Source organism: Pyrus communis, chromosome 1 (assembly GCF_963583255.1).
Source record: "Pyrus communis chromosome 1, drPyrComm1.1, whole genome shotgun sequence".
In the NCBI taxonomy this organism is placed as follows: Eukaryota; Viridiplantae; Streptophyta; class Magnoliopsida; order Rosales; family Rosaceae; genus Pyrus; species Pyrus communis.
In genome coordinates, this window is record NC_084803.1 from 36,880,163 (window position 1) to 36,897,673 (window position 17,511).

Sequence of the window (17,511 nt, forward strand, 5' to 3'; positions counted from 1 at the left end):
TAACCAATCGGTCTCAAAGCATTGTTGTTTATCCAAACTGAAGGTGCTCCTTGATCGGCTGATTCTACGGCTCCAGTGTTGTTTATCCAAACAGAAGATGTCGCCGGTTGCCTTCATAATGTTGTTTATCCAAATTGAAAATGTGTTGGCGGAAGAAAGGGGAGAAAGACAAGAATCTCAAGGTTGTTTAGAGGTTTCACGTAGAGCAAATGTTTGCGCAGGGCAGTTTGTGCGTTGAATTGGAGAGGCCTTGAATGATGCACTTGCTTCTCTATATATAGTAGGGAACCTACTCCTGGCCGAACCAGAGATGTACTTGGACTAGAACTCCCAAATCCAATCCGATTAGGATTCGGCCAATCCTAGTTTTAATAGGTTTCTGAACCAAGCTCTATAATGAACCAGATTCATTTCCTAATTTTCAACGCCTTCAGCCTTGAGACCCCTTGTTGTACTAGGATTTGACCAGTTCACCTTTATCCAAATCAATCCTCCTTTCGATAGGACTCGGCCAATCTGATTGGACGACATCTGATGGCTAGACGGGCCACAACACTTCTATGAGATTACTGGGTCGAGACAACACTAAGCTCAGCCCAAAATATTATTTAGGCCCAAACAATATCATAAGGTGAAGAGTCCACATGAAGATATTAACCTCCTAATTACTTATGTAGTAATAGATGAATGTCTAAAGCCATTTCAGTTTGGAATGTGAATGACATTAATTCATTGTATCATCCTCTTCCTAAAGCTATATGAGGATGCTTAGGAGAAGAGAGAAACTAGTGTGAGAGAAACACACGGCTTTTCATAAAGTTCACATATTCTAGTTAGGACCCTAGGCTATCACTATCTACCTTAGGTCTTGGGAGGCGAAAACCAAAGGGGCAACTCGACATACTGCAACCAACCCAACGAGGTTCTAGACGTGCACAAAAGAACAAACACTTGCTTGTGTTTGTAGGAACGTGTCGAGATTCAAGCTTCCGCACAAAGGTAGGTACGTTCTTCCAACATATCCAAATAGAATGCGGGTGCAACCAATCTCACGTTTTCTCTGACTGCTTTAAAAAAAATGTCATGCTCCCCACTCTGCACAAGCATAAATTCTCTCTTTAATCTCAACCAAGGACGCGTAACTCGTCCATGATCCATTCTAATGTTTCAAGCAAAACAACATTGAGATAAGCAAACTGTATCTCATAAAATATGTTCGAACCCATAATCTTGTGTGGACAAGGTGTCCCGAAAACTAAGAACTTGGATGTTGGTCTTAACTGAAGGCGCGTTTGCCATCATCATGTTCGATTACTTGCAACGCCATGCTTTCTAGAGGTTCGACAACACTTGATCGAGCAAAAAGCATAAGTTGAGGTCCAGCATGATGATCTGTTGTACTGTTGGCGATCTGTTGTACCGTTCGCTCTTGAGAGTTGGAGACACTTTAATCGAACAGAGTAATTTTTGCGGGAGTCTGAGAAAGATGTTTGACGAGGATATCAGTTGAACCTGGTAGATCCATCAACTTTGTTTCTAACTTTCGTTTGAGTGTAAAGGAATTTCTTATCTTGAAATCATCTTTGATCCTAAGTACTAAATCAAATTATGAGCTTTTTTCACTTAGAAGCCCGTATAACATTTATACTTAAAAAAGGGTATTCTGAATGTGGTTATGCTAGTTGGCGAACTCGAACCAAATAATTTTGCCCACATCAGTTTCAGCTTCAAAGGGGAGGTTTAGACTTTTCAATCTTGTGCCGTGTCTCCCAAGGTAAAAAATAGAGCTTAAGATCTAAACACAGATTCCTAATATATTGTAAGTACGAAAAATAAACAGTGCCAAAGAACAATGGAAGTAAGAACTAGGAAGTTAGACCAAATCAAGTTGCAAATAGGAAAGGACTTAGGACTTGGTAATTCTTTCCTAACTGAAATTCTAAAAGAAAATAAAGAATTTTACACAGTCCAAAACCTAATTGGACGACAAATAGGTTTCCTGATCCTAGTCTGATTTTAACTAAACCTACTGGTAGATGCCCTCTATATATACTCCTCAAGGGTTTGTCTCGATACAGTTAAGATTAATCTTTCTGCGGTCGAAAAAATAAATCAACATGCTGCCTTCAATTGAAGCTCTTGCAATGGCTGGTGCTGATTACCTCAAATGTGGCATTACTTTGAAGGAGCTGGACAGAAACGACTCAGAATCACCACCAAGTCATTTACTGGTCGATGCATACCAGAGCGATATGGATTTCTTTAATTCCCTAAGCCAGACTCCATCCAATTCCCTCAGTCAGAGAGGGTGCAATGTTGAGTACTATAACGAAGAACGCAAGGATGGCGGACACCAGTTGAAGAGATTTGAAGAAGTTAAGTCAAACCATGAAAAAAGGGACGTGGATACGAGGAAAATCTCAATGGTGTGAAAACTGACATAGTTAACATACGTAAGTAGGTTTGTACTGTGGCCAGTCACACATGCATATAACATGTTCAAAGTTCAGAGGTTCCTTGCCGAAACGATTTTCTATTGTATTAATTTGAATGAACTTGTTTGCGTTATAAACTTTTTTTGATATTTATTTGCAGGATATCTGGATAGCTAAAAAACTTTTAACCCAACCACCATGGGGTGATCCAGTGGTTGAGGATGAATTCGAGGCTTGGATTTCACACGGTACGTTCTATTCTTGATGTTAGTGAATCATATGATGGCAGCTAGGGGAAGCTGAAATGTTTCTGTGAGTCTTCTCAACCTCCGAAAAAGTAGACTGCCGTGAAAAAACCACAAATTAGTCCCCTACTTAAAAAATAAAAAAAGAACGAAAAAAAAACTATTAACCCTACCATGCAAAAGATTTTTTTATTCGCTTCGTGACACATATAATACCTTTTTCATTATTTTTAATTTAATTTTATGATACAATACAAATTCTTCATCTAGCTTTCACTACTGAAAGAGGAAAAAGAATAATTACAGGATTGATGCCGGAACACATATGCAAGAAACAAATATTTTTGAGAGTTGATCTACAATGATCAAGCCAATTTAAACCACACTCGTTCCGAAAGAAGTTCTGAATTTGAATCTCTCACGTCCTATTCAGATAGCATGGGGCTAAATGAAAAAAGAAAATTGGTGTAAAATGTTGTTGATTAGTAATATTTTTCTTACATATTAAAAGAATGTAGATAGAATGTTGTGTTCCTTTTATATGCAGATGAACTACCAAGACGCTTACATAAGTGCATGAGAGAATATGTGCCTTCTTCAATGAGCTCCAATGATATGCTTTATAGAGAAATATGGGTAAATTCTACTGATACCATTCACATTCATATCATATCATGTGTTTACTGATTAAAATGAGGTATAGGGCAACCAGGGAGAGATATTTCAATGTGACCATCACACAGGATGATACATCACTTGTCACTATATAAATAATAGGATATGTGTGTTAAAAAAGTTAATAACTTAAAAAATAAAATTTCACACTACTTACATAAAAGCACGTGATGTACCATATATGTTCCCGTCATAATGAAAAATTTCTCGCAACGAGAAGGTTATTTATCTCTCTTTTTTTTCTTAAAAGGAAAAGGATAATGTCATTAACTTGGAAAAAGATTACAATGAGTCTTAGAGGAGGGCATCCGGGACCTCACTCCAAACCATATTACAAACCAATAGACAAAGCACACTTTTTACGTTTTTGGTTTTTACGTTTGCATTCAAATTGATCAATTCAAATTTTGCGAAAATTTGAGCCGTATTCATTTGTTCTCTACGAGCATTTAAACAAATGCAGATTTTTGCATAATATTTGAAGATACTGCGTTCGTTTTTTCTTACATCGGAGAGACTTTGTTAAGATTTTTAAATCGGTAATCTTTGTACCATAGTTCTACCCAGTCGGAGGTATTTCAAGCCGGGAAGAACTACATTGCATTTGCAGAGGAACTTGGATGTAACATCCCACATCATCTAGGGAAGTGGATCATGTAAGCCTTATATGTATATTCTCATCTCTAGCTAGCACAAGGCTTTCTGAGAACTCATACGAGAACTTCCTAGTGGGTCACCCATCCTGAAAATGGTCGTACTACGGTGAAATCGAGTCTGGGATATGATGGGGGCCCGGGTCGGGATGTGACATTGGAGATCCTCCAACCAGTTCAAGGCGGTTTTTTTTACCTTCTTGTTTGACAAGATGTTTTTGTATCTTCAACTAACGACTTGTATTTGAATATGAGAGCATTTCATTTTAGCTTGTATTTTTGTTTTGGCAAATTCCTCGTATACACAACAAGTGTTTGTAAAAATGTTTGCATAAGTTTTTTTTTTTCCTTTATGTGCCTTAAGAGGCCAGGCGTGGGTACAATCTTATTGCATTGGGTACATTTTCTGTTAGCATATATGGTGACTGCAAAATCAGTTTTAGAATCTGGGGTACAAACTAGCTAATCAGGTAAATATCAATACTGGAAGATTTTTGCAGTCAATGGGACTAAAAAGGCCATATGCATGGGGATGTACAAAATTATTATATGGGGCACATTTTTCTGTTAGCATATATGGAGACTTCACATCAGCTTTTCAATGACAGACTTCACGAATAACTTGAATTGGGGGACTGAAATTTGGGAATTTCAGTTACAATGCTCCCCCATTGTTTTGCTGTGATAATGAGTGATATGAAGTATAATTTATAAATTAAAATTTTTAATAAATAAAATAAAAAGCTGACATAGAAATATGTGAATAATAAAATGCTGATATATACAAAGCATAGAGATCTTGATTAAAAAAATGAAATTCAATAAGGTTTCGATCAAATAATTATACCAACTAAGGACCAGATACAAAGTGTTCCTTAAAAATATCTACTTAACGTATTTTTGCCTCTTGACGTTAGTTCTGTAGCATCTTTAGTTCGTAACGAATGTTCTTCAGTTCGTGAGTTTGATTTTCCTAACATTATCTATTTTCACTCCATCTCAACTATCTTGTTCTATTAGGAGATACGATCTTTGCATATTGAATTATGAAGCATTGGTTCTCTTCTTCAACTTACCTTGCCATCCAATATTTACTATTGTTTCTAAATAATTTTCATCCTACGCTATTGTATTTGATGCCGATATGCGAATGTCCCATTGAAAATAATTTCTCCATTTATGGGCTCAACTGCCAGATCCATGTCGACGGTATTCGTACGACTCGACTCCCCAAAAACCTCTCACTCCTCCTCCTTGGCTACTTTTCAACCTATGCATAAGTTCTCCAGCACCCATTTCTTTACACGTAACATCACATCCAAATGAAAATTGCAACCCTATCCAACCCACCAATCGGCATCACCCACCTCAAACCGACCCAAAATATATCACCCGGTCCTCAATTTAGTTACTACACAGTTCCAAAACTAACCCAAAATGCCATGCTTCAGCATCACCCAATCCAAAAACTCATGCCACCGGTTCACCTTTGCCCGAGCCGGCCTCCGGTCTGCAATCACCGACCTCAAAGACGGCGCCACCACCATGCACTGCTGGGTCCCGCAATCCCCGAACCCTTCCAAGCCCAACCTCCTCCTCATCCACGGATTCGGCGTCAACGCAATGTGGCAGTTCGTTGACCTCCTCCGCCATGTCATCCCTCACTACAACGTCTACGTGCCGGATCTCGTCTTCTTCGGCGACTCCTACACGACCCGGCCCGACCGGTCCGAGTGGTTCCAGGCCGAGTGCGTGATGCAGGCGATGGAGGCGCACTCGGTGCGGAGGCTGAGCCTGGTGGGGCTGAGCTACGGCGGGTTTGTGGGCTACAGCTTGGCTGCCATGTACAAGGAGGCGGTGGAGAGGGTTGTGATATGCTGCGCCGCCGTGTGCCTGGAGGAGAAGGACCTCTGGGAAGGTGCGTTTGGGATCTCGGATTTGGATGAGGCGGCCGGGATTTTGACGCCGCAGACGCCTGAGAAGCTGAAGGAGTTGGTTAGGTACACGTTTTTCAAGCCACCTCCGGTTGGATTGCTGCCCTCTTGCTTGCTCATGGATTTCATTCAGGTAAATTGAACTTACTGATATCTTGATTTCAGTTTAATTGTTGTCAGTTCGTTTATTATGGAGAATTAGATTAAAATTATGGATTAACATAATAAATATTTACTCAATCAAATCCCTCAAATGATAGTTTAAGAGGAAGAAATTAGCAGTCTAATCCTTTCAACATGAAAATCATAGTCTTCATTAATTGTCCGATATTAATGTAGGGGCAAATAAGGAAGTTAACTACCGTTACTAATTTCGCTTGTATTTAAAAAGGTAACTATATTACATGTAATAGGAACAATTGTCTTGTGATTTTTCTTTGGTGGTTTGTTTGTTTTTTTTTAAAAAAAAAAGTACGAAATTTATTGAAAAAGAAAAAATCGTACAAAGTATGGAGGGCACAAACATTGTCGAAAATTTTAACTCAGACGAAAGGAAAAAAAAATGTAACGGTCCTTGTTTCTAAAATATTTATAATACAAATAAAATAAAATAAACGGAAACTTTAAAAAGATTATTTTGCACTTTTGCTAACGAAATCTACCAAAACAAATACTTATTTTTAGGATTTGGATAAAATATAATATGGTATTCCAAATGCTGCGAAGAGTTTTCACCGTTAATTAAAAATAAAGTGATAACTTATTTTCTGGAAGTATCTAATCAACAGCTAGTTGACACGTCAAAATTTAGTCTATTAAAAAATATATCATATCTTAAGTTCTTGGTGGGGAATGATTAGGCATATAATCCCTTGTCTTATTGAATCATTAGTCATGTGCATGACAATTGACAAATCAACAAACAACATGGTTTGGTTTGGTATAAAAACACTCTTAAAACAATTACAAATTATTCATGCAAGTAATTTGTTGCGATTACGTTTATACGAAGAGTATTACTGCACTTATTATTCATATACATTTTTCATACCACATTTAGAGGTAGAACCAACTAATACATGTCGATCTCTTCTCTATTAAAAATACAGTACAAATGTGGTATGAAAGATGTGATGAGTAAAATTTTTGTATTTATATACCGACAGATAAAAGCAAAAGTTCCATGATACTCTGGAGTACAAGATACTCTGAACTTCTTAGCAGTTAAATTTTGGTTTTTGTATTTTGAGACTAAGATTTAACGATTAAAATACTCTAGAAAATTGTGGAAAATCCCTAGAAAAAGTTCTCGGTTTAAATAGGACTAAAATTTTGGTGAAATGAGCAGGCAATGTACTCCGAATTTGTGCAAGAGAAGAAAGAGTTGATCCACGCCATCCCCAAAAACCGAAAACTTTCAGACCTCCCCAAGATTCCTCAGGTTCAAATGTTCAATCTTCTTAATTAAGAAATGTTTAAGTCAGTTCCTCAAACGCACCAGTGATTTTCAACTGTTAATGCATGCAATGCCAACGGTTGAAAATCTCCCGGGTGTGTGAGCATGATTATCTTTAGCAAATCCTTTATTAAATAATACATTTCAAATTTCATTTCGTAGCCAACCCTTATAGTTTGGGGAGAACATGATCAAGTATTTCCAGTTGAATTTGCTCACAAATTAAAGAGGTCAGTTTTCTGATGCTCGAGTGTTGACCAAATGCATTTGTTTACGGGCAGTTTTTAGTTTCTAGTTTTCAGTTTGGTTTAGTTACTACAACAAAAAACTGAAAATCAAATTTTGGAAACTGAAAAAAAATAGTTTTTAGTTTTCGTTTTTCGTTATTTTTTTTTGAAAGGTGAAAACTGAAAACGAAATGATTATCAAACTCACTCACTCATTCGGAATTTTGAATTCTTTGAAAAAACATAGGCACTTGGGAGAAAATGCTCAGCTTGTAGTAATCAAGGATGCAGGGCATGCATTGAACGCAGAAAAGACCAAGGAGTACCACAAGCACATCAAGTCCTTCTTACTCGACTCACTGCCCCCTCCGATAAGTTCATCTGCTAAACATCAAAACCAGCCAGACTAATTAATCATTGTAGAGAAAAATCTCGCAGGTGGACGACTCTCAACCGTTGACTCTCTCATGCATCAGCGGCCTGGAGTTGCCCACTCACGCGTGGCTGATTGACGCAAGCACATTGCCGGCACATGCTTCATCCAAGCACAAGCTTGTGTTCCACCGAAGATGGAAAAGGAGATTCATTTGAAGGATCCTAGTGAATGTAACTTTCATAGCATAAGGGGCAAATAATATGCCTACCCTGTAAACTAATTTATTCAATGAGAGATGTGTATCAAATAGATAGATTACATGTTATAGTTAACGAACAAGCCAAAGTAGCCAAGGGTTCGATTCCTTCCAATGCACGTATACAACAAGGAACATGATGGCCGAAAATCAATAGGCATGTCTCGTTCACGAAGAAAGAAACAAATCTGATAGGGAGAGCATATGTAAGTGTTCAACATTTTGGCATTCAAATTCCCTCAGGATCACAAATTTAGAGTATGATTATGTTAATAGACAATACATACACTGATACAAGCCAATAGCAGTACTCACTTTCCCTGCACTACAAACTTAGTAATCTGTTGAGTCACACGGCTTATGTTGCTCCATCGCCGAAAGCCAGTCCCAAATAATTAGTCTCTCCAATCCCCATTTAGTTCTGCACATTGATTACTAATTAGGGATTGAAGGAAGCAAGCCAATGTAACAAACAAACCAGAAAAACTATGTCCGAAAATAAACGGCTCACAGTGGAAATGAACTTTTGCGAAATCAAAGTGCATTTTTTTCTGTCATAGTATTACCTGCCTTACCTCTGGATGGGGTTCTTCAACTTTAAATTGCTCACCTGACAATTCAATGAAAAAAATTCAGTAATTATGAATTAAGTGCATAAACTCAGAACAACTAACTTGATTTACTTTTCATTAATTACACAAGCACCAACAACAAAAGATTGTTAAGAAGGAGAACATGATCAGAGGGGGAGGTATTTCTTGATGCAAACAACGAAAAAGAACGTAAAAGCAAACATTTTCATTGAGCAAAAGATAACTAACCACTACGCTATCGAAATAATGAGAAAGAATAATGAATTTATGAAGATCTTGCCCTGTAACCCAACGACTCCAATTAAGAGGGATTATCAGGACTTGTAGAAATCACACTTGTAGAAATCACAGTGACATGACTTGAAAATAATTTGGAAAGTTGGAAAAAAGATTCAAAACAATGCAGAAAGAAAGAAAATGACTCATAAAATCACCTCCCTCTGGCAGATCCGAGGTCCACACTGTGAGATTATCTTTGAGAAGCTGCATAATGAGGCTACTGTCCTTGTAGGATTCTTCGTCGAGGCTGTCAAGTTCGGCAATAGCCTCATCGAATGCCTTCTTAGCTAGATGACACGCTCTGCATGGTGCAATTTGCAAATGGAACACAAAAGTAAACACTACGTAGAATAACCAGAAGGAGGCAGCCAAGGGGGAAGAGAGAAAGGAAGATTAGGGAAACCTCTCAGGGGAGTTTAGAATTTCGTAGTAGAAAACAGAAAAGTTTAGAGCCAGGCCAAGCCTGATTGGGTGTGTTGGGGGCAACTCAGAGGCAGCAGTATCAATGGCATTCTGCAGCACATATGTAAATTTCGTTAGGATCTAGTTATTGGCACGTGAATATAACAAGACGGTGAAAAGAAAGTGAAAACATGACAGGGAAGAGGACATCCAGAAAGAAAGCAGACCAAAGCTTAACACATTGTTGAGATTTTGTGGCATCCTCCTCTAAATAATTGGTTTAAAGTTAAAATTGGGGGTGCTGCTCGTGGTTGTCCTGGTTTAGCGGGTTTTGGGGGTATTTTTCAAAATTCTGTTGGCTTTACTTTCGGTTGTTTTGCCGGGTCTTTACAATCAGCTTCTGCTTTAGAAGCTGAACTCTTTGGTGGGGTTAAAGCGGCAACTCACGCTTGGTCTTAAGGTTGATTTTATTTATGGATTGAATGTGACTCGTCATTGGATTGGATGTTCACTTTTCTTTAATTTCATTGGGGCCATGGTGTTTTAGGGTTCGTTTGTTAGACTGTTCCACTCTCTTAACTAAAATGCGTTCTCGTTTTTGTCATATTTTAAAGGGCAATCAGGTTGCTGATTCCTTAGCTATTATGTGATTGATCACGTTGGTTCTCACTGGTGGGATCTTGTCCCATATTTTACGATCGCAGCTTATTCTAGGGATTTTTCAGGATTCCCTAACTATCGTTTTTCTTGATTTGTGGGCATGGTTTCTTTTTCGGGGTTTGGTTCTTTGTCCTTCCCTTCTTTGTACCTACCTTTTTGCTTCTTTAATAGTTTAATAAGCGGAGGGGGCTGATCCCCTTTATTAAAAAAAAAAAAAAAAAAAAAAAAAAAACAAAAGAATCAAAGCATACCACATAGGCTTTGAGCGACTGATCAGCAGCTTCTTTACGATCATCACCAGCTTTGAATTCAGCTAGATATCGATAGTAATCTCCTTTCCTGTCACACGAAACAACAAGGATCACAACTCAAATCTCTCCCTCTCTCTCCCTCTCTCTCTCTCTCTCTCTCACATTCACTTGCCAAAGAAAAGCGAAACATGAACTTGTATTGTGACAAAGTCTGTCAAAAGGAATAGGCATTGGAGTGAAGATCCTTCGTAATCTAAATCTAATACGCACAAAAAGTCAACAAAAGTAAGAAATTCAAAACCAAATTGTAGCTCACATCTTCTGGTAAAAAACAGTGGATTCCCCTGTGGACGCAGATGGGAGGAGGTGATTATCAACAACTGTTAGTATATCATGGCAAATTTTCGCAAGCTCGTCTTCAACCCTCTTCCTGTACTCCTTTATCCTCTTCTCATTTTGTTCACTTCCCTTTGCCTCCTCCTTCTGTTCAATTGAAGACAGTATCCGCCATGACGCCCTTCTTGCCCCGATCACATTCTTGTACCCAACTGACACCAAATGTCGCTCCTCCACGCTCAGTTCCACATCCAACTCGGCAACTTTCTTCATTTCTTCAACCATCTCTGAATCAAGAAAAATGAACTGTAATTAATATGTAATATGCAAGTCTAGAAAACATCCATCAACACAAAATTTTTTTGCACTACTGCCACCACAGATGATTTCAAAACTCAAATCAGCAACGTTCGGGAAACACTGTTGCAAAAAAGACAAGACTAATACCATATCAAAACTAACAAACAAAATTAAACAATTTCCATCAACTTTACATTCCACACACAAACCAAATAAATGGTCCCCAACTGAGTCGGAGAACGAACAGGTGATCGAGGATGGGGTATGACATGTTTCACAATCAAATAGTGTTTAACATAACCAGTTTTGCTTGTAAACAACTGGGAATTTTGTCTCTGCTTAGGAAAACCTAATGTATAGGTATCACTTCTCCATTTGCTATCTTTTTGGGATCGAAAAAACAGGCTAAGCGATCAAGGATCAAACCGAAAACTTGAGATAATCATTACTTTAGGATGAACATGCAGTAATTAACTTGGTCTAATTAATTTAGACGAACTAGATGCTTGTTGAGTGAACTCATTTAGTATTCTTCCAAAGCCAAGAAAATATAACAAAATATAACACCACCAATCCCAAAAGTAAGAAAATGAAATGAAAAATAACATCACCACAATACACTTGCTCAAATTTAATTATATTATATCATCTACAAAATAGATGAGACTGAGTACCAAAAATACGTCAGAAATAAGGAAATAGTAAAAAAGAAAACGAAGCGTCCATGCAAGAAGAAGAACATATACATACCATCGTATCTTTCGGCTTGCTCAGCAAGCTTTGCCTGGTAAGCATGCTTCTCTCTCTCTATTTCCATAGCCTCTCTCTCTCTCTCTCTCTCTCTCTCTCTCTCTCTAGAAACTCTGGTTCTGGCAACCTTGGAAAGCTACAACTATATAATATGCTCTTCTTATATATCTCTTGTCGTAACCTTTCGTCTATCTCTTTTTATCACATGACTAGTCAATAGTGCAACTGACAGACGGTTGGATATGGTTAGCGGACAGGTTGTCGGATCAATGGTCTGAGTGAGATAGGTCTGGATTTTGTGAACCCTTCCCTTGGATCCTCGGACGGTGAGATACGGGCGGGTGGATGGAATTGGATCCGAAACAAGGATCACATGGAGCGATATGGTTGGATGCTTTATTGATCGGGACAACCACTGATATTGGAAAGGGTGACGTGGTGCACTGCAAGTGGTCTCCATTTTGAGCGACATGTTATGTCAACTCCTTTTTGTTTTCACCGAGAGAGATCTCCGACAGTGAGGCTGCCCCACGAAGCAAATGACTTATTTATATGTGTTATATTATTGTGACCGTATCCTAAATTAATTATTATCATATAAAAAATAGATCATTGAGTGAACTGGTGAGAACAAGTATCCCCTCTTTCTCTATTGGATTGATATGGGAATTGGGTGCTTCGAAGAGAATGCTGGAAGAAGAGGAAACATATTTGCAGATCGCGGTTGCTAAATCGTGGTTGGAGAAGGAGGCTGGGCTTTGTGGTTTGCTTCGGATCTGCAGATCGCTAGGAGAAAACAGGTCTGCAACTATTTGTTTTCATAATTGCGATGATGGGATTAGCAAGGCTATGGCAGATGAAGAGAGATGAAGAGAGATGGAGAGGCGTGAAGAAGGGAAATTGATGAACTTAAGTATTATATTTTTTTTTTTTTGTAATATATTAGAATTACCATGATTATCTTGAAGTTCCATCAATTTATAAAGTAAAAGATAAAAGAATTTGAAGGAGATCTAAATTTAATTATTTAGATCAGAATGTGAAATTTAGTTTTTATAATTAAATTTAAAAAAAATTAAAATTTAGTCATAATCCGACACTGCACCAAATGCTTCATAATTTTAGCCAATCTAGTTTAGTCCTTGAAGCTATTTCAATCTGAGCTAGTTCGGTGCAACAAATGCACCTTAATAAACTTTAAAATCTGGTGTAGTCAATTAGTCTTTAAAAGAGGATTTTAAAAGATTTTTAAGTCATGGTGCAATCAACTTAAGATCTAAAAGTATTTTGAAGAATACTTTCAAATTCAACAGTAATAAATTAAAATTTTAAAATATCCATTTAAATCTGTAGATATTCAAAATCTCATAGAATTAGAGATTTTCATTTTTATATTGGTCAAAATGCGAATTTTATTATCAATAAACAACTAAACACAGAGTTCCAAACAAGTGATACACAACAAAAACAAAAGGAACCAAAGTTCCAAAACACTGAGCCCAAAACACTAGTTGGAGCCCAAAAACTAAAACACCACAAACAAAACACGCTAGCCTTCTGCAGACGCCTCCACCGCTTAGAGCAGTTCCACCGGAGAACTGATAGGCTAGCACTCAGCCAAAAAACCAGCCCGGTACCCAGGCTATCCACTCCAGCCCAGTATTTTGACTGGCATCCAGCCCAAGCCAGGCAAGAGACTGGCCTAAAATCGACAGACCCACATACCGGGCCATCTGACGTCAGCCGGGCCATCAACCTCCTGCAAGATCAACGCGTCACAGAGAGATGTTGGTGCAGAGCTCCTTGAGGTTGAGGTTGATTTCAGGTTCTTGGTGCAAAGCTCCTCGGGCTGAGGTTGATTCCGGGGCGAAGGGAGATTCCAGGTTCTTGGTGCAGAGCTCCTCCAAATCCGAATTTAGAAAAAATGTGAAAAAAATTATAGAAAATTGTGCAGAAACAATAAAACGACGATCAAGCTCGGGAAACTGAAAGAGCTTAAGAAAACGAAGGAAAAGTCATACCTTTAAAGTTGATGAAGGGTTGGTTCTGCAAAAGGAACAAACCTTTAGAGAGAGAGAGAGAGAGAGAGAGATAGATGTAAGAAGTAATTCGAAAATCAACAAGCTACTAGGATCACAGATAAAACCAAAATAATTACAATAAACCAATCAAACAATCAAAGGGAAATAAACTTATCTTCCGAAGTGGAGGAAGAAGAAGAAGACATGACTGCTAGGGTTTCATAAGGAGTCTTCTACACTCAAGCAGCCGAGAGTCCTTGCTATCAAATAGGGTTTTAGCACGAAAGAAGGATCATTACTGTGAGTGCAGAGACCTCCCTATATATATCCATACTCCCTTGATATCAGGCCTATTAACTGATACCTTAGATATTCCAAACTGATTAGGGTTTCGGTATAGTCCTCATAGGTATTGAACTCTTGTCAAGTCTTGATAAGGTTACTTGAATATATTTGCATGTTATTAGGACTCTTAATCTTAGCCAAGTAGGATCAGAATTTCCTCAACATGATAACTCATACACTGAGCTATCAGTTTGTCGAGAACAAGAACACATTCTTCTTGACACTCACATCTTACATTCTCCCACTTGAGTGTCCAAGAAGAATGATATTACTTAGGCTAAGACTAAGGTGATCACAAGTCCCCGAAAGCTGCAATTAAACCTTTAACAACCTGTCACTTATAGCTTCGAATATTGAATCATAAATGCATTATGTAATCTCTTCTACATGTGCACTTTATGATTACAAGTACCTACACCATAAGCACTATGTTGTTTGACAGAATTCAAAAGTTTCAGGTTGATAAACAAAATTCAACTCCTGAACTGAGCCTTATGCAAGCATGGCTCACATTTTCTGTCAATTAAAACATATTGATAAGAGAAGATGCAAATACAATATATTGTTACAAAATTACTCTCTTATCAAGATTTATGAATAAAATTTTACGATTAAACCATTTTCCACTAACACTTCAATTTAATAATACAAAAGTAATTTTAAACTCCCACCGATTAAAAGAGTAAAAAATCTCATAAATGCACATACCTCTTAAAAGCTCCCACTGATCAAGCATTAATCAAGGATTTAAAAGTATTGAGAATTCAACATCAACTACTAATTTTTCTGACTATATCTCTATGTCAGATATTGCAAGGAAGTGAGTGGCTAAAAAGATATACAAAATCATATGGTCAGTTTTATTCATCTAAAATTTGACAAAAACAGAAAACTTTAACGGAATGTTTTCTGATTGCAACAAAAACATATAATTCTAGAATCATCTTTGGACAGAATCTGATTATATTAGGTTTTCACAGCTAAAACATAAAATACAAGGGCAAACGTATATAGTTTCAACACTTTTGAGCAGATGAAGTATATACAATCTTGTCAATTCCATGTTTAACCGTTCATTGATTTATAGTTGGACTGAATAAGAAAACACTTTTGAGCAGATTAATTATCCATAAATAACATATGAATCACAAGTCCAATTTCTTGAACGACAAACAAGAATTAATAAGAAAAACACTTTTGAGCAGAATATACTCATTAACCCTTCTTGAATTTCCTTCAAGATTAGTTACATGTGTAACAAATAAAATATAAACAAGTATGATAATTTACGTTTTATCTACCAAAACCATGATCATTAAAAGCATGCAGAATTGATGAGTGTGAAGCCCATAATACATTATTTCTCCCACTTGGGCAAACACTCAAAATTGCAAGTTTAAACACTAGAGAAAGTGGCTTTCATATAACAAAATATAGGCTAGTTGAATCAATAAAGATCAAATACATAATTTTTTTTTTTTCTTTTTTTTTTTGTTAAAGTAGGTTAGAATTAAAAATTCCATAAAAACTTATGCAATGACTACAAATTTAATTTAATTTTAGTGTATGAGAGATGACCCACATATGTGTTAAAGATTAGTTCATAAATTAAAATGAAACCTAATAAGAGAATCCAAACTCAAAATTTATGTTTTAATTCTAAAACAAAGTTGATAAACACTTAGATATCTCAATAACATCAATTTTCCAACAATAATTTTAATCCAATTTAGAACTTAGAGAAAATTAAGGCAAAAGATTGGCAAATTTACCTACTCATTCTCGATTCTACAAGATTCATCATGGAAGTAGTCGAGTTGTGGAGGATTGAACCAACTCCAAATTGCATGATTGTTACACCTGCATAGCTAGCCAAAACATAAAATACACAAAATACATATAGCTTCAACAGCTTTGGCCAGATGAAAATATGTTAGAAGTACTTTATGATTTGCTGTAATACTAATTTATAATTGGTGAGCGATTTCCTGAAATTCCTGTTGGGATAAAAGTATTCACCATATAAATTAGAATTTTGATTTTTCAAAATAATCCTTTAGAACAGTATTAAATAACCGGTTCTCAAAAGATTAAATCAGACACAAGAGTATGTCATTATTAACATTGAACAATAAAGTTCTCGAAAGAGGAAACATGATTATTTAGTTATTCGATAGAGACCAAAATGATCAATTAGTAAACTGATATCACTTTCCTTCTTTTTTTTTTTCTTTTTCTCGAAAGACAATGATCATATAATCATAATTGATGACCAAACAAAATATTGATTTGAGCAAAATAAACCAATACATCTTTAAACAAAATTTAATCAGTGTTGTCTATAAAGTCATTAGTATTGAGAATTTGCATAAAATAAGGACATATTGGAACCATAAACTTGTACAATAATCGGTACCAATAGGTGTGCACAAATCAGTGAAACAATATCACATAACAAAAACTAATTTTGAAGTACCAAAATTCAGCAATACTACTTTAGTTTGCAAATTCACTAAAAACTAAATTCTCTTTAGATTGTCATGAAAATTTTTAGGTGTGCACTAGACATATATGGCTACTATTTCGAAAAATTTCATGATTTTTAAAATTTTTAAGCGAGCCAAACATGAATTCGAGAAGGGAGGTGCTGCAGAAACTGCAGAAAAAAGGTTCAGTACAGACCTGAGATTACAAAATCACCAATATTCACTGTTCATCCGATATGCATGAAAATTTTCAAACATAAATTAAACATACAAAGATATTAATTCCCAAAATTTCATAATTTTTCAGACATTACAAGTGTACTAAAAGAAAATTAGAAATGGGATATGCTGCAGAAACGGCAAATATTCTGCAGTACATACCGGAGACTAAATAATTCACCAAAAATTCAATTTGTCTCCAATATGCATGAGAATTTCCAGAAATAAAGTAGACATATACATTTACTGTCACCAAAAGTTCCATAATTTTTTTTTTTTTAATCTTAAAAGTGGGATAAAAATAAAATTGAAATGGAATGTGCTGCAGGAGCTGCGTAAATTCTGCAGAACAGTCCCGACATTAAAACCCACCAATAATTCATTTGCAAACCAATGCTCGTGAAAATTTCCAGATTTGAAATAAACATCTCAATGTATATCATACTAAAATTTCATGAATTTAGGAGTTACATAGATATATCAAAATAATATCACAAACAGACTATTCCAGCAACATGGTATCACACTTAAATATTTAACATAAATCCATTTCTTGTCTAGAAACGTGAAAAAAAATACCAACGTCAACAATCCATTTGATATTATGACATG

General features: G+C 36.5%; 2 protein-coding genes across 4 annotated transcripts; one reads left to right on the forward strand and one right to left on the reverse strand.

Moving 5' to 3' along the window:
* The first annotated feature begins 5,277 nt into the window (after positions 1-5,277).
* On the forward strand, positions 5,278-8,333 carry LOC137748762 (uncharacterized). Of its 2 annotated transcripts, XM_068488946.1 has the most exons (4): positions 5,278-6,075; positions 7,291-7,383; positions 7,561-7,628; positions 7,873-8,333. In XM_068488946.1, exons 1-4 carry the CDS (start codon positions 5,446-5,448, stop codon positions 8,033-8,035), a joined length of 954 nt encoding a protein of 317 aa, XP_068345047.1. In that variant the 5' UTR covers positions 5,278-5,445; the 3' UTR covers positions 8,036-8,333. The 2 variants fall into 2 exon arrangements, with proteins under 2 accessions (XP_068345047.1, XP_068345054.1); XM_068488953.1 differs by lacking the exon at positions 7,561-7,628.
* A 96-nt stretch (positions 8,334-8,429) lies between these two features.
* Positions 8,430-12,376, reverse strand: LOC137748779 (14-3-3 protein 7-like). 2 transcript variants are annotated; one of them, XM_068488972.1, is made up of 7 exons: positions 11,829-12,376; positions 10,759-11,065; positions 10,443-10,530; positions 9,533-9,642; positions 9,285-9,430; positions 8,833-8,867; positions 8,430-8,678 (listed from the first exon to the last, which is right to left on the reverse strand). In XM_068488972.1, the coding sequence occupies exons 1-7, from the start codon at positions 11,893-11,895 to the stop codon at positions 8,673-8,675; spliced, it is 759 nt and encodes a 252-aa protein (XP_068345073.1). In that variant the 5' UTR covers positions 11,896-12,376; the 3' UTR covers positions 8,430-8,672. The 2 variants fall into 2 exon arrangements, with proteins under 2 accessions (XP_068345073.1, XP_068345063.1); XM_068488962.1 differs by having other exon boundaries at positions 8,824-8,867.
* Positions 12,377-17,511: the final 5,135 nt, after the last annotated feature.

Bases quoted from the DNA above. Each gene is read 5' to 3' on its own strand.
- LOC137748762 (XM_068488946.1), top strand. From the start codon at position 5,446: ATGCCATGCTTCAGCATCACCCAATCCAAAAACTCATGCCACCGGTTC. The intron at 6,076-7,290 runs GTAAATTGAACT...TGAAATGAGCAG, and splicing joins TGCTCATGGATTTCATTCAG to GCAATGTACTCCGAATTTGT. The intron at 7,384-7,560 runs GTTCAAATGTTC...TTCATTTCGTAG, and splicing joins ACCTCCCCAAGATTCCTCAG to CCAACCCTTATAGTTTGGGG.
- LOC137748779 (XM_068488962.1), bottom strand. From the start codon at position 11,895: ATGGAAATAGAGAGAGAGAAGCATGCTTACCAGGCAAAGCTTGCTGAG. The intron at 11,066-11,828 runs GTATGTATATGT...TTCTTGATTCAG, and splicing joins GCAAGCCGAAAGATACGATG to AGATGGTTGAAGAAATGAAG. The intron at 9,431-9,532 runs GTTTCCCTAATC...TGCACCATGCAG, and splicing joins ATTCTAAACTCCCCTGAGAG to AGCGTGTCATCTAGCTAAGA.